Genomic DNA, 15,228 nt, shown 5'->3' on the forward strand with positions numbered 1-15,228 from the left:
AAACAAGGTTTCACTAAGTTGCTGAAGCTAGCCTAGCACCTACAATTCTCCTGTCTCAGCCTCCCAAGTACTAGGATTACAGGTATGTACCACCATGCCACACTAATACACTACGTAGCTTTCTGATTATGATTTGACTCCCATGTGGATCTTCCTCTAGTAGGGAGGGAGATGATTCTTAATCTAGAATCTATTGACTCCTATGGGGACCCATCGGTGGGCTGCACAGAATCTTTGACCCCCACCCTGAAAAAAATACATTAAATTTGTGCTCACATATTTTGTGACAGGGAGCAGGAAACATCTTTTGTGATCATCAAGTTCTCAAATGAGTTCATGGCCCAAAAAACCCATAGAGTCAAGGGGCTCTCCAGGGAGCAAAAATGCTACTGATCATTCCAGTGCAACTGTTCCACTTTACAACAGTTATTGTTTTCACTGACTGTAGTGTTAACTCTAGATTTGCTCATTTCTACTAAGTCTAGTTAATGTGACCTGGTGTGCTGAGAAATGGGTGAACTCTTAGTATGCTTCCTTAAAAATATCAGGTTTCTGTACACCTGTAATCCCATCTACTCTGGGGCTAAGGCTGGGATTGCAAATTTGAGATCAGTCTTAAAAACTTACCAAGATCCTGTCTAAAAATTAAAAAAAATATTTGTAAAGGCTTAGGATGTAGTTCAGTGGTAAAGCACCCCTGGATTCAATCCCCAGAACCAAGAAAATTAAAAATTAAAAACAGAATACCAGGTTTTTGAGACCACTACACTACCCTGCCACCCTCTGAGGCCTCTTGGGAAATAATCTTTCCCTGAAAATATTCCATATTCCAATATCCCTAGCCACTTACTAGTACTTTACTAGTATTTTTTTTTTCTCTCTAACATTGTTCAGGTATAATTGACCAATAAAATTATATATGTATGAGTCAGGTATAGTGGCACATGCCTAGAATCCCAGTACTTGGGAGGCTGAGACAGGAGGATCACAGGTTTGAGGGTAGCCTCAGCAATGTAGAGAGATTGTTGGCAGCCTAGCAAGACCTTCTTTCAAAGCAAAAAGCAGGTGGAGTGTGGTGGTACATGTTTGTAATTCCAGTACTTGGGAGGCTGAAAGAAGAGGATCAAAGGTTCATAGCCAGTCTCAGCCACTTAGTGAGGCCCTCTGCAACTTAGCAAGATCTTGTTTCATTGTGGTTCACAGACAGCCTCAGCTACTTAGTGAGGCCCTTGCAATTCAGTGAGACCCTGTTTCAAAATAAAAAATAAAAAATAGAACTGGGTGCTGGGCGTGGTGGTGCATGCTTGTAGTCCTAGCGCTTGGGAGGCTGAGACAGAAGGATTACACAGGTTCGAAGCCAGCCTCAGCTATTTCATGAGGCTCTTAGCAACTTAGTGAGACCCTGTTTCCAAATAAAGTATAAAATAGGTCTGGGAGTATAGTCCAAAGGTAGAAAAGCCTCTGGGTCCCACCCCCAGTACCACAAAAACAAAACAAAACAACAAAAAAAAATAGAGTGTAGCTCGGATGTAGAATGTCCCTGGGTTCCATTCCCAGTACTGGGGGGGTGGGGGGAAATAGGCTGGGGATGTAGCTCAGAAGTAGAATGTTCTTGGGTTCAGTCCCTAGGGCTAAAAAAAAAAAAAAAGGGTTGGTGATGCAGCTCAGAGTTAGAATATCCCTGGATTCAATCCCCAATTAAACCAGATAAATTGGATATTATTTGTGTGCATAATATTTTGATACATGTATGCATTGCAAAATGACTAAATCCAGCTAATATATCTATCTCCTTACATACTTAGCATTTTTTGTGGTGATAGCATTTAAGATTTACTCTCTTAGCAATTTCAAGTATATATAGTTTTTCCTTCAAAAGTTTTTCTTTTAAGCCGGGCGTGGTGGCGCACGCTTGTAATCCCCGCGCTTGGGAGGCAGAGACAGGAGGATCACGCAGGTTGAAGCCAGCCGCACACACTGGCTTAGGAGATCCTGTTTCCAAATAAAAAATGTAAAAATAGGTCTGGGAGTGTAGCCCAGAGGTAGAAGGGCTTCCAGGAACCCCAGTACCACCAAAAAATAAAAATTTTTTAAAAAAGTTTTTCTTTTAGCTGGATATAGTTGCACACGTCTGTAATCCCAGTACTTGGGAGGCTAAGACAGAAGGATTGCAGGTTTGAAGCCAGCCTCAGCAATAGCAAGACCTTGTTTCAAAATTAAAAAATTAAAAGGCCGGGGGGGATAGGGAGATATAACTCAAAGGTAGAATGCCCCTGGATTCTATCACTAGTACCAAAAACCAAAAGGAATTTTTATTTTTCTGTATTGGGATTGAACCCATGGTTTCACACATGCTAAGCATGTACTCTTTATCATAGAACTATACCCTCAGTCTCATGAATATTTTTTCTAATTTAATGAATTCTGTCTTCTAAAAGAAACTTAGGAGCAGGCCAGAACAAATCCATGAATATAAAAAACATTAGTAGTAGATACAATCAACATTGTACCTGCCCAATTTAAATATGACAAGAAGGCCAGGCGTGGTGGCGCACGCTTGTCTGGGAGGCGGAGACAGGAGGATCACCCTGGTTCAAAGCCAGCCTTGCTGGCTTAAGAAACCCTGTTTCCAAATAAAAAAAAGTATGAAATAGGTCTGGGAGTGTAGCCCAGAGGTAGAAGGGTTTCCAGGAACCCCAGTACCACCAAAAATAATTAATTAATTAATTAATATGACAAGATAATTTATGCCAATGTTTTTCACCTTGGAATGGGTGAATTACTTAAAATAGTTGTTTTTAAATAATCAGCTGATTATTAACTGATTCATTTTTTTACTCCCTCCTAGCCCAACTGAGAAGCAATACTGTTGAAGACTCATAAATTTTCCAAGAATCCCATACAAAGGTGACCATATGCTGGGCATGGTGGCGCACGCTTGTTAATCCTAGCATTTAGGATGCTGAGACAGGAGGATCGTGGTTCGCTGTCAGCCTCAGCTATTTATTGAGGCCCTTTGCAACTCAATGAGACCCTGTTTCAAAGTAAATAAAAAAATAGGACTAGGGGTATAGCTCGGAGGCAGAATGCCCCTGGGTTCCACCCCAAGTACTGAAAAAAAAAAAAAAAAAAATAGGGCTGCGAGTGCAGCTCAGAGGTAGAATATATATAACTAAAGAAAGGTGACCATATGACAGATCTAAGAGCTCAGCATAGTTACTAGTTGAATAGTCATTTATTAAGCATTTGCTGTAGTCCAGGCCCTGGAGCCAGGCATTGAAGATAAAGTGACCAAGACCCAGCTCAAAGGAATCAGTGACCAGAAAATAAACCAGTCAGTAAAACACAAACTGTGACAAGAGTTCTAATGCTGCACCACAGCCTGACAGGTTAGCTTACCTGAGTGACCGCCTTTACTTGTCCAGAAGTGACAGGAGTTGCCACTCCACTGTCTGTGATCACAAACTGACCTGGAGGGAGTGTCATCATTTGAATCTCAGATGCTGAAAACAAGAAAAACAGAGTTTAGTGCACTCAGATTAAAATGCAATAAAAAAAAAACATACAGCTGTTCCTCAATGCATCCTAGGTTGAAAATATCAAAAGTTAAAAATGCATTTACTAGCCGAGTGTGGTGGCGCACGTTTGTAATCCCCGTGCTTGGGAGGCTGAGACAGAAGGATCGCACGGGTTCAAAGCCAGCTTCAGCTACTTAGTGAGGCTCTCAGCAACTTAGTAAGACCCTGTTTCCAAATAATAGATAAAATAGGTCTAGGAGTGTAGCCAGGAGGCAGGAAGCCCCTGGGTTCCACCCCAGAACCACACACACAAAAAAATGCATTTACTATACCTAACCTACCAGACATCATAGCTTAGCCTAGCCTACCTTATACATGCTCAGTAGACATAGAAGCCCACAGCTAGGCAAAAATCATCTAATACAAAGACTATTTTATGAGCTGGGTGTGGTGGCGCACACTTGTAATCCCTGCGCTTGGGAGGCTGAGACAGGAGGATCGCCCAAATTCGAAGCCAGCCTCAGCTACTTAGTGAGGTTCTTAGCAACTTAGTGAGACCCTGTTTCCAAATAAAGTATAAAAAATAGGGCTGGGGGTGTAGCCTGGAGGTAGAAAGCCCCTGGGTTCCACCCCTTAGTACCACACACCAAAAAAAAATACTATTTTATAATAAAGTACTTAATGTCTCAGGTAAATTAGTGAATATTGTGCTGAAAGGGAAATATAAAATATATCCAAACATGGTGGCTCATGCCTATAATCCCTGCTTCTCAAGAGGCTGACATAGGAAGATCCCTTGAGTTCAAGAGTTTGAGACCAGCCCAGAAAACATAGTGAGACCTCATCTCAAAAATAAAGCCAGGCATGGTGGCACACACACATAATCCTAGTACTTGAGAGGCTGAGACCGGAGGATTACAGGTTCAAGGATAGCCTCAGCAATTCAGTGAGGCTGTCAGCAACCTAGTGAGACCCTGTTTTGATATAAGAAATAAAATCAGTCTGAGAATGTAGCACAGAGGTAGAATGTCTCTGGATTCAATTCCCAGTACAATAAATGAATGAATGGATTAATGGAATGGTTATATATGGCTATGTTTTTATACCGTCATGAAATAAAAACTATTGTTTGGAGACCATCCATACCTAACCAGTGGCCACATTCTCCCTAATAAAATCATGAGACTAAGGAACAAACATCAGTGGTTCATAAGATCACAAAAAGAGAGAATTCTGACCGAGATGGGGGCAGAGGGTTTACGCTTGTTATCTCAATACTTGGAAGGCTGAGACAGTAGGATGGCAGGATTGAGGCCATCCTCTGCAACTTAGTGAGACCCTGTTTCAAAATAAAAAATAACATGGGCATTATGGCGTATGTCTATAATCCTAGTACTTGGAAAACTGAGATAGGAGGATCACAGGTTGGCAACCAGCCTTGGCAAGTAGTAACACTCTCAGCAACCCAGCAAGACCATTTCCAAACAAAAAATAAAATAAGATAGAAAAAGGGTTGGGGTGTTGCTCAGAGGTGGAATTCCCCTAGGATTAATTCTTAGTACCAATAAAAAAATAAATAAATAATAAAGTAAAAAATAAAATGGACTGGGGGTGTAACTCAGAGGTAGAACGCCCCTACGTTCAATCCCCAGTACCTATGCATACTTCCTCTGCCACAGACTTAATGTCTGAAAACATCATTATTAGCTGGGCACGGTGGCACATGCCTGTAATCCCCGTACTTGAAGGCTGAGACAGGACGATCTCAGGTTCATGGCCAGTCTCAGCTACTTAGTGAGACCCTGTTTCAAAATAAAGAAAAAAAAAAAATAGGGCTAGGGATGCATCTCAGAGGTAGAATGCTCCTGGGTTCAATCCCTGGTACTGAAAAATAAAAAACAAACAAAAAAAAAACCCACTGTATCAGACCAGGTCTAAGAGGTCAAAATGCTACGTTGAATCTGTCATGAAATCCATTCAAATACAGGCAGCAGAGAGTGTAGAAAATGGCCAATTGATATTTTGATCTGAAAACCTATTGTACAGCTAATGAAACTCAAATACACAGCTAAGGCTCGCCACCCATGACCTACACAGTGTTATCCCCATTTTTCTAACTCACAGTAGCCACGGAAAGAATTCCAAGCGTTGGGCAAGTACGTGTGTTGTACGGAGGAGTTCTGCTGCTGCAAAGCGGACCCCTGTGCGGAAGAGCTGCCTTGTACGTGGGAGGGACTGAGCTCCTGCTCAGCCTGCTGGGCGGAGGGGCTCAGTGGCTGCCCTGTTACCTAGAGAAGAAGAGAGGCCAGAGTAGGAAATTATGAAATTCCAATACATGAAAGGCTCATAAATAACTGAAGGAAAGCAAGAAGACTAGTATGAATTATGAGACTGAAAGTATGTTACTGCTAAAGTATTAATACATTAAATAAAGCAGGAGTGGTGGTGCATATTTGAAATCCCAGTACTTGGAAGACTGAGACAGGAGGATTGAAGGTTCACAGCCAGCCTCAGCAACATAGTAAGGCCTTCCATAACTTAGTGAGACCCTGTTTCAAAAAAAATAAGCCTAGTGTGAAGGCACATACTTGCAATCCCAGTGCTTGGGAGGCTGAGACAGATTATAGATTCACAGCCAACCTCAGCAACTTATAGAGATTGTTTCAAAAATAAAAAAATAAGCTGGGTGTGGTGGCACATTTTTGTAATCCTAGTACTTAGGAGGCTGAGACAGGAGGATCACAGGTTTGTAGACAGCCTGAGCAACTTAGTGAGGCCATCCACTATTTAGTGAGAACCTATTTCAAAATAAAGAATAAAATAGGGCCGGGCGTGGTGGCACACACTTGAAACCCCTGTGCTTGGGAGGCTGAGACAGGAGGATCACACAGGTTCAAAGCCAGCCTCAGCTACTTAGTGAGGCTCTCAGCAACTTAGTGAGACCCTGTTTCCAAAGAAAATATAAAAAAGGTCTGGGAGTATAGCCCGGAGGTAGAAAGCCTCTGGGTTCCACCCCCAGTACCACCAAAAAAAAAAAAAAAAAAAAAAAAAAGAATAAAATAGGGCTGGGCGTATAGCTCAGAGGTAGAATGCTCTTGGGTTTAATTTCCAGTGCCACACACAAAATTAAATTAACAGAAGAAAATAGGGCTGCAGGTAGAGCTTAGAGGTAGAATGCTCCTGGGTTCCATCTACAATACAACAAAAAATAAAAATAATAAATTAAATTAAATAGGGCTGGAAATGTAGCTCAGAGATAGAATGCCCCTGAATTTAATCCCCAGTAAAGCACAAACATAAAGCTTGGCATGGTGGCACACTCTCGTAATCCCAGTACTTGGGAGGCTGAGACAGGAGGATCACAGGTTATTGACCAGCCTCAACTTACTTAGTGAGGCCTTCTACAACTTAATGAGGCCGTGTTTCAAAATAAAGAATAAAAAATAGGGCTGGAAATGTGGCTTGAAGGTAGAATGCCCCTGGGTTCAATACCCAGTACTGCAAACACACACACACACACACACACACACACACACACACACACACACATTAAATAAGAATAAAATTAATAATAAGCATCATGGCTCAGAAATCTTAGTTTGTTTTCAAAGGATATCTATAAGAGTATCCAAAAAATTAATTTCAATCAACTTGTTAGATAAGTGAATAAAAGTATAATCATATAAATTTTATACGGTTAGAAATAGGTGGCTCATGCTTGTAATCCCAGTACTTGGGAGGCTAAGACAGAAGGATAGCGCAGGTTCTAAGCCAGCCTCAGCTACTTAATGAGGTTCTCAGCAACACTGAGATCTTGAGCCGGGCGTGGTGGCGTACACTTATAATTCCAGCACTTGGAGGCTGAGACAGGAGGATCTCACAGGCTCAAAGGCAGCCTCAGCTACTTAGTGAGGCTCTCAGCAACTTTGTGAGACCCTGTTTCCAAATACAGTATAAAATAGATCTGGGAGTATAGCCCTGCAGTAGAAAAGCCCTTGGGTTCCACCCCCAGTACCACCAAAAATAAAATAAAATAAAATATAGCTGCAGCATAGTGAAACCTTATTTCCAAATAAAATACAAAATAGGTTTGGGAGTGTAGCCCATAGGTAGAAAGCCCCTGGTTTCCATCCCCAGTAACACACACACACACACACACACACACACACACACACACACACGAAATGATTTGCCTATATCACAAAGCTAATCTGGAACACAAATGGAATTAGAGCCCAGCAGTCACAGTCACAATTCCATTTAACTGCAGGGGATAATCCCACCTCAGCTGGTCCTGAAGTGAATCCATGTCCACATTCAGACATAGCCTGCAGAGGCTTACTCCTAACTACAGAATAAACCTCTCCTGTTTGCAATTTAAGTCCCTTCATAATCCAGCTCCAAACTTTTCTTTCCAGATGTCATTTCCTATTCCTAAATAGAAAAACTCAGTTTCCTACAAAGCTACCACAACTTCCCAATTCTGTATCTTTACTCACAATGTAAACTTATTCAGATCATAATGCTTTCCCCAAATACTATGTCAAAACCACACCCCTCTGTTATGGTTAGATATAGAATGTCTCCTGAAGAGCTCATGTATTAATGTTCAGAGTTGATATAATTAAGTCAAGAGCGTTTTAACCTTATCAGTAGATAAACCCACTGTGATGGATTTACTGAGTGGTAACCTAGGCAGGCGGGGTGTGGCGAGGAGGTAGGTCCTTGGGGTGTGGCCTCAGGGACTGTGCTTAGGTCTGGAACCCCCTGCTGGCTCCCTTGCTTCTGGCTTCTATGATGTGAGAGCAGAGCCCTGTTCTCTCCCTCTCTCTGCTCCCCACTGTCATGCCGTGAGCTTGGCAGACCCAAACTGACATGGACTGAACCTCTGAAATCTCCAAAATTTGTGAGCAAGAAAATCTTCCTTTGAGAAGTTGTGTATGGTCACATACAACTCTTTGGAACATAGCAGTGAGAATGCTGACTGAGATACCCCTTCTTCAAGACCAAATTAAAAGACCACATCTACAAAAATATCTTTGATTTCCTACTACACATAATCTCTCCCTCCTCTGAACCCCCACACCCACCTATATGCTTCAGTGATAGACCCAATATACAAACACCATACCAGATACGATAATACCCATAATACCCATGAAGTCACTGTTCCAAATCATAGATACAATTTAGCAATTGCATTTAGAATGGGAAAAAAGCTAGTGCTGTTTCTAGGATATCATATCATAGAGCTCCATTGGGACAGGGGAAGCTAATAGCTTAATGCAACCATGTCCACAGTGCCAATCTAAAAAGCAGAGGCCAAGGTAAGACTCATTAATTAAGGCTCAACAGTAACAACATCATTTCAACAGCCTGAGATAAAGTCTTTAATTGCCATTAGCTCTCGTGGCCCCTGAGGCCACGTTAGCCTCTCTGAGAGTACCTGGGATGATGATGGGGCTGAGGCGGCGGACTCAGTGACCTGGATGTGCTGCACCTGGATGGCATGCTGTGTGTAGGTCTGAGGGTCATGGAGCTGGCCAACGTCCACGGTAGACTGCTGAGACTGGTGAGGGGAAGTGGCCTGGAGGGTGAAAACCAAATATGTATTGATTGACATTAAGGAAATCCTTCAGAAAAAAAGTTGGGTTAAAAATATCCAGCCGGACGTAGTGATACACGCTTGTAATCCTAGCATTTGAGAGGCTAAGACCGGAGGATTGCAGTTCACAGACAGCCTCGGCTACTTAGCAAGGCCCTTCGCAATTCAGTGAGACCCTGTTTCAAAAATAAAAAGAAAGCCAGGCGTGGTGATGCACACTTGTAATCCCAGCATTCGGGAAGCTGAGACCAGAAGATCGCAGTTCACGCACAGCCTCAGCTACTTAGTGAGGCCCTCGGCAACTCAGTGAGACCCAGTTTCAAACTAAAGAATAAAAAAATAGGGCAGGAGGTGTAACTCGGAGGTCAAATGCCTCTGGATTCCAACTCCAGACCCACAAAAAGAAAGAAAGAAAGAATTAGCCAGCTGTGGTGGCGCACACTTGTAATCCCAGCATTCAGGAGGCTGAGACCGGAGGACTGCGGTTCACGGACAGCCTCAGCTACTTAGTGAGGCCCTTTGCAACTCAGTGAGACCCTGTTTCCAAATAAAGAATAAAAATAGGGCTGGGGTGTATAGCTTGGAGGTAGAATGCTACCGGGTTCCATCTCCAGTAACACAAAAATTAATTAATTAATTAATTAAATAAATAAAAAGAATTAGCTGTGCATGGAGGCACACGCTTGTAATCTCAGCATTTGGGAGGCTAAGACAGGAGGATCGTGGCTCACAGATAGCCTCAGCTACTTAGGCTCTTCACAACTCAGTGAGATCCTGTTTCAAAATAAAGAATAAAAAATCAGGCTGGGGGTGTGGCTCAGAGATAGAAAGCCCCTGGGTTCTATCCCCAGTACTGCAAAAAGCAAACAAAAAGAAAAGAATAAAAAAATAAAATAAATTTTAAAAAATAAAAATAATTTTAAAAAATAAGGCTGGGGATGTCACTCAGAGGTAGAATGCCCCCGGGTTCCATCCCCAGTACCACAAAAATTAAAAAAAAAAAAATGTTTAAAGTAAATGAGCCAGGCGTGGTGGCACGCACTTGTAATCCCAGCGTTTGGGAGGCTAAAACAGGAGGATTGCACAGGTTCAAAGCCAGCCTCAGGTACTTAGTGAGGCTCTCAGCAACTTAGTGAGACCCTGTTTCCAAATTAAGTATAAAATAGGTCTGGGAGTATAACCTGAAGGTAGAAAAGCCCCTGGGTTCCACCTTCAGTACCATTAAAAAAAAATTACTTTTCGGATTAATTTTTTTGTTGTTGTTCTTTTGTGGTGCTGGAGATTAACGCGGGATCTTATGCTGGGGAAGGGTAAGAACTTGAGCATATTCTTTTTTTCTTTCTTTTTTCTTTTTGGTACCAAGGGAACTCTATCATTGAGTTACATCCCAGGCCTTTTTATTTTGAAACAAAGTGATTGTGGTGGCACATGCCTATAATTCTAGTATGAGGGAAGCTAAGACAGAGATAAACCTGTGGCTTCACAGGTTTGAAGCCACACTCAGCAACTTAGTTAGGCCCTGTTTCAATATAAAAAATAAAAAGGGGTAGGCTTATTGTTCAGAGGGAGAATGTCCCTGTGTTCAATCCTAGTAACAGGAGATCACAGGAGTATACCATCACAATCTAAATAAACATTCTGATTATCTGAGTGTCCTAGAAAAACACATCCTCTTCAGTTGGTAAATACATATTTTTTTAAAAAATTATGTTAAGCCAGGTGTGGTGGCGCACGCTTGTAATCCCCGCACTTGGGAGGCAGAGACAGGAGGATCACGCAGGTTCGAAGCCAGCCGCGTGCACTGGCTTAGGAGACCCTGTTTCCAAATAAAAATGTAAAAATAGGTCTGGGAGTGTAGCCCGGAGGTAGAAGGGCTTCCAGGAACCCCAGTACCACCAAAAAAATAAAAAATAAATAAATAAATAAATAAAAGGGTATGAGAGTGTAGGTCACAGGTAGAATGCTCCTAGGTTCAATTCCCAATACTACAAAATAAATGAATTAATAAATAAGTAGCCAGGCATGGTGGTGCATGCCTGTAATTCTAGTACTTGAGAGGCTGAGATAGGTAGATCGCAGGTTCAAAACCACTTTCAGTAACTTAGTGAGACCTTCAGCTTAGTGAGACCCTATTGTTTCAAAATAAAAAATAAAAAGGGCTGGGGATGTAGCTCAGTGATAAAAAGCTCCTGGGTTCAATCCTTAGTACTAAAGTACTAAAAATAAATGAATAAAATAAAAAATAAAGTTTCGAAACCACATGATTTCAAAGCAACAAGTTTATTCATCCGTGTGTTGAATATACTTCCTCACAGCATAATTAAACAATAATTTGGAGAGAATTCCTTCTTTTAGTAGTCTAATCAGTAAGAATAAAATATTTATTATCTGGTAGAAAGAATATCATTCATTTATTTATATCCCCCCCCACATATTTATGTAGATAGATTTTGAGGGAAGAAGTCCTGGGGATTGAACCCAAAGTCACTTGACCTCCCAGCCCCCTTTTGTGTGTGGCACTGAGACTGAACCCAGGAGCATTCTACCTCTAATCTACACTCTCAACTCTATTTTATTCTTTATTTTGAAACAAGATTTCGCTAAATTACAGAGGGCCTCACTAAATTGCCGAGGCTAGCCATGAACCTGCAATCCTCCTGACTCAGCCTCCCAGGTACTAGGATTACTAGCATGCGCCACCACGCCTATTCCCAGCCCTTTTTTTTTTTATTTTAAAACAGGGTTTTAGTGCTCATGGATAGGCAGAATAAATATCATCAAAATGGCCATTCTGCCAAAACTGATCTATAGATTCAATGCAATTCCCATTAAAATACCAGCGACATTCTTCACAGACCTAGAAAAATCAATCATGAACTTTATGCGGAGAAAGAAAAGACCCAGAATAGCCAAAGCAATTCTCAGCAATAAGAAACATGCAGGAGGCATCACAATCCCAGACTTCAAATTATACTATAGAGCAATAGTAGTAAAAATAGCATGGTATTGGCACAATAACAGATATACTGACCAGTGGATTAGAATAGAAGATACAGAAACAAACCCACACATCTTCAGTCAGTTAATCTTTGACAAAGGGGCCAAACTCATACGCTGGAGAAAAAACAGCTTTTCAAAAAATGGTGCTGGGAGAACTGGCTATCCATTTGTAAAAAAGATGAATCTAAACCCCTATATCTCACCATGCACAGGAATCAACTCAAGATGGATCAAAGACTTAGAAATTAGACCTGAGACTGAAGTTAGTAGAGGAGAGCATAGGTTCAACACTACAACATATTGGCACAGGCAGTAACTTTCTCAACAAAACCTCCAAAGCTCAGGAAATTAAAGCAAGAATTAACAAGTGGGATAGCATCAAACTTAAAAGTTTCTTCTCATCAAAGGAAACCATCAATAATCTAAAGAGGAAGCCTACAGAATGGGAAAAGATCTTTACCAGCCACCACTCTGATAGGGGGCTAATATCCAGAATATACAAAGAGCTCAAAAGACTCTACACTAGCAAAACAAACAACCCAATCAAGAAATGGGCAAATGAACTAAATAGACACTTCACAAAAGAAGAGATACAAAGGGCCAATAGATACATGAAAAGATGTTCTACATCATTGACCATCAGGGAGATGCAAATCAAAACTACACTGAGATTCCATCTAACCCGTCAGAGTAGCAAGCATAAAGAAATCAAACAACAAATGCTGGCGAGGATGTGGGGAAAGAGGAACTCTTTTACACTGTTGGTGGGAGTGCAAACTAGTTCAGCCACTATGGAGATCTGTATGGAGATTCCTAAGAAAGGTGGGAATAGATCCACCATACGATCCAGCTATACCACTCCTGGGCATCTTTCCAAAGGGGTTGAATTCAGAGAAATACAGCAACATATGCATACCTATGTTCATAGCAGCACAATTCGTAATAGCCAAAATATGGAACCAACCCAGATCACCATCAACCGATGAATGGATAGCAAAACTTTGGGAAATACACACAATGGAATTCTATTCAGCCATAAAGAAGAACAAAATCATACCATTTGCAAGAAGATGGAAAGCCCTGGAGAACATTATGTTAAGTGAGATCAGCCAAGCACAGAAGGAGAAGGTACATATGTTTCCTCTAATATGCCCAAACTAGGGAACACAGAGGATACCAGTGGTACTCCAGATAATGGAGGGGAAATACCAGCAAAGCTTGAATGGAAAGATAGGAGAGGAGGAAGGCTGAACTTGATTAATGAGGGTCCACATCCGAATATGTGTAAAATTATGAATATGGCATGGTTACCCAATCATTGGTGGGAGGGGGGAAGGGAAAACAGGGGCGGGAGCGGGAGAGGGCATCAAGTATAGTTTAAATGTATACCATTTATGTTCAATAAAAAAAAAAAACAGGGTTTTACTGAATAGTGGGGTCTTACCAAGTTGCTGAGGCTGTCCTCAAACCTCAAATCCTCCTATCTCAGCCTCCTGAGTCCTGGGATTACAGACCTGCACCACAACCACCACATCCAGTTTACCCCTCTATTTTATAAAAATACTAATATTGAGATTGAATCAATATTAAGAGTTTACCACCTCTCACTAATATAAGTCACTTGATGCCTGTGTAACTTATCAAGTATTCAATCTGGGCACTGACAGAGCAGCCGCTGGTTCCTGTGCAGTATACACACACTAGAGCCTAAAGTCTCCTGACTACTACAGACAGACACCTCTTACACTGTCGAGTCCAGAGCCCTCACCAGCCGGGATGGGCTGTGGAGGGGTGTTCTACAAATGCCTGAGTCTCGGAGCTTCCACGCAGAAGCATACTCTGTAGGGTCAAGTCCTGCCCTGAGACCTGAGTGCTTTCACTGACTCTAACTACCATCCTGACTAATGCAATATGGCATTCACAAAGGTAAGGAGAAATAAGTGTCATCCAGTACCGGGGCCACCTGCACTACTTGAAGCTGTATATGCTGAGGTTGCTGAAGCCCAGATGTAGACTGGGACACGGGGATATACTGAATCCTCTGGTAATCCCCCTGCGGAGTTCGATAATCGGTTGTTAAGGTCTGGGACAGTTCTGTCATGGCTTGGGTTAGCAGGTCTGTTGTCTAGAAAAAAAAACACACAGAATACATTAGTTGGTAACACGCCTTTTTGCAGTTATTTCAGTGCTCCCAAATTCTAAAAGTTGGTCTATCATGCTAAAGGGCCATGAAACTACAAATTAGCCCTGAGCGTTTATCTCTGACTCAGTGGAGCTGCCTCAGAAGTTCTGATAATACTGCAGGGAAGGAGCCATGGTGAGGATTCCCTACTACTCTTTTGAGAGAGAGCTTTGGCAAACCTAGACCAGGAGACCCAATCATAGGCACAATGCCTGAGGTAGCAAACTGAAGGATAATGGGCTCCATTTGCAACCAATTAAATAACAAGATTGGCAGGGCGTTGGTATATAAAGATATGGTGGGCACCGGAGGAAATAAAACGCTCTTCCTACCAATTCACTTACCACCACAGTCTCTCCAGTGGCACTATCGGTTGTTAAAACGGCTGGGGTGGCACTGATCACGGCTGTTGTCAGGGGTGTGTGGATGGCGTTGGGAAGCTGGGCATACTCTGGATGTTTTTTTCGGATGTGTTGGACCATCTTGGTCTGAAAAATTAAGGCATAAATCAAGAACAATTATTAGAATTGTTTTCGATCTTTCAGATACAAATCCTCCAGAGCTTCCTAAAGTCTTTTATTTATTTATTTATTTTTTCTTATTTGTGGTATTGAAGATTGAACCCAGGGGCATTCCACCTCTAAGCTATACCTCAGCCCCCCCCCCTTTTTTTTTTTTTTGTGGTCTGGAGATGAAACCCAGAGGCATTTGACCTCCAAGCTACACCCCCTGCCCTATTTTTATTCTTTATTTTGAAACAGGGTCTCACTGAGTTGCGGAGGGCCTCACTAAGTAGCTGATGCTGTCCGCAAAATGTGATCCTCCAGTCTCAGCTTCCCGAATGCTGGGATTACAAGCATGCGCCACCATGCCTGGTTCCATTTTTTTTTTCTTTATTTTGAAACAGGGTGTAAGTTGCAGAA

At 41.9% G+C, this 15,228-nt stretch overlaps 1 protein-coding gene across 10 annotated transcripts in view; it reads right to left on the reverse strand.

Moving 5' to 3' along the window:
* PRDM10 (PR/SET domain 10) overlaps positions 1-15,228 on the reverse strand; it is a gene marked incomplete at both ends in the record, with an annotated part of 86,953 nt that overhangs the window by 5,646 nt on the left and 66,079 nt on the right. For 7 of the 10 annotated variants that reach the window (XM_080696483.1, XM_080696480.1, XM_080696477.1 and 4 more), the window contains 5 exons: positions 3,400-3,503; positions 5,641-5,806; positions 8,965-9,105; positions 14,078-14,248; positions 14,650-14,793. In XM_080696483.1, coding sequence (XP_080552609.1) covers positions 3,400-3,503; positions 5,641-5,806; positions 8,965-9,105; positions 14,078-14,248; positions 14,650-14,793 — 726 coding nt within the window. The remainder of the gene's footprint in view (positions 1-3,399; positions 3,504-5,640; positions 5,807-8,964; positions 9,106-14,077; positions 14,249-14,649; positions 14,794-15,228) is intronic. The other 3 variants (XM_080696482.1, XM_080696478.1, XM_080696475.1) reach the window with 2 other exon arrangements.

This window comes from Muscardinus avellanarius, assembly GCF_963383645.1.
Source record: "Muscardinus avellanarius genome assembly, chromosome: 1".
Lineage (NCBI taxonomy): Eukaryota > Metazoa > Chordata > Mammalia > Rodentia > Gliridae > Muscardinus > Muscardinus avellanarius.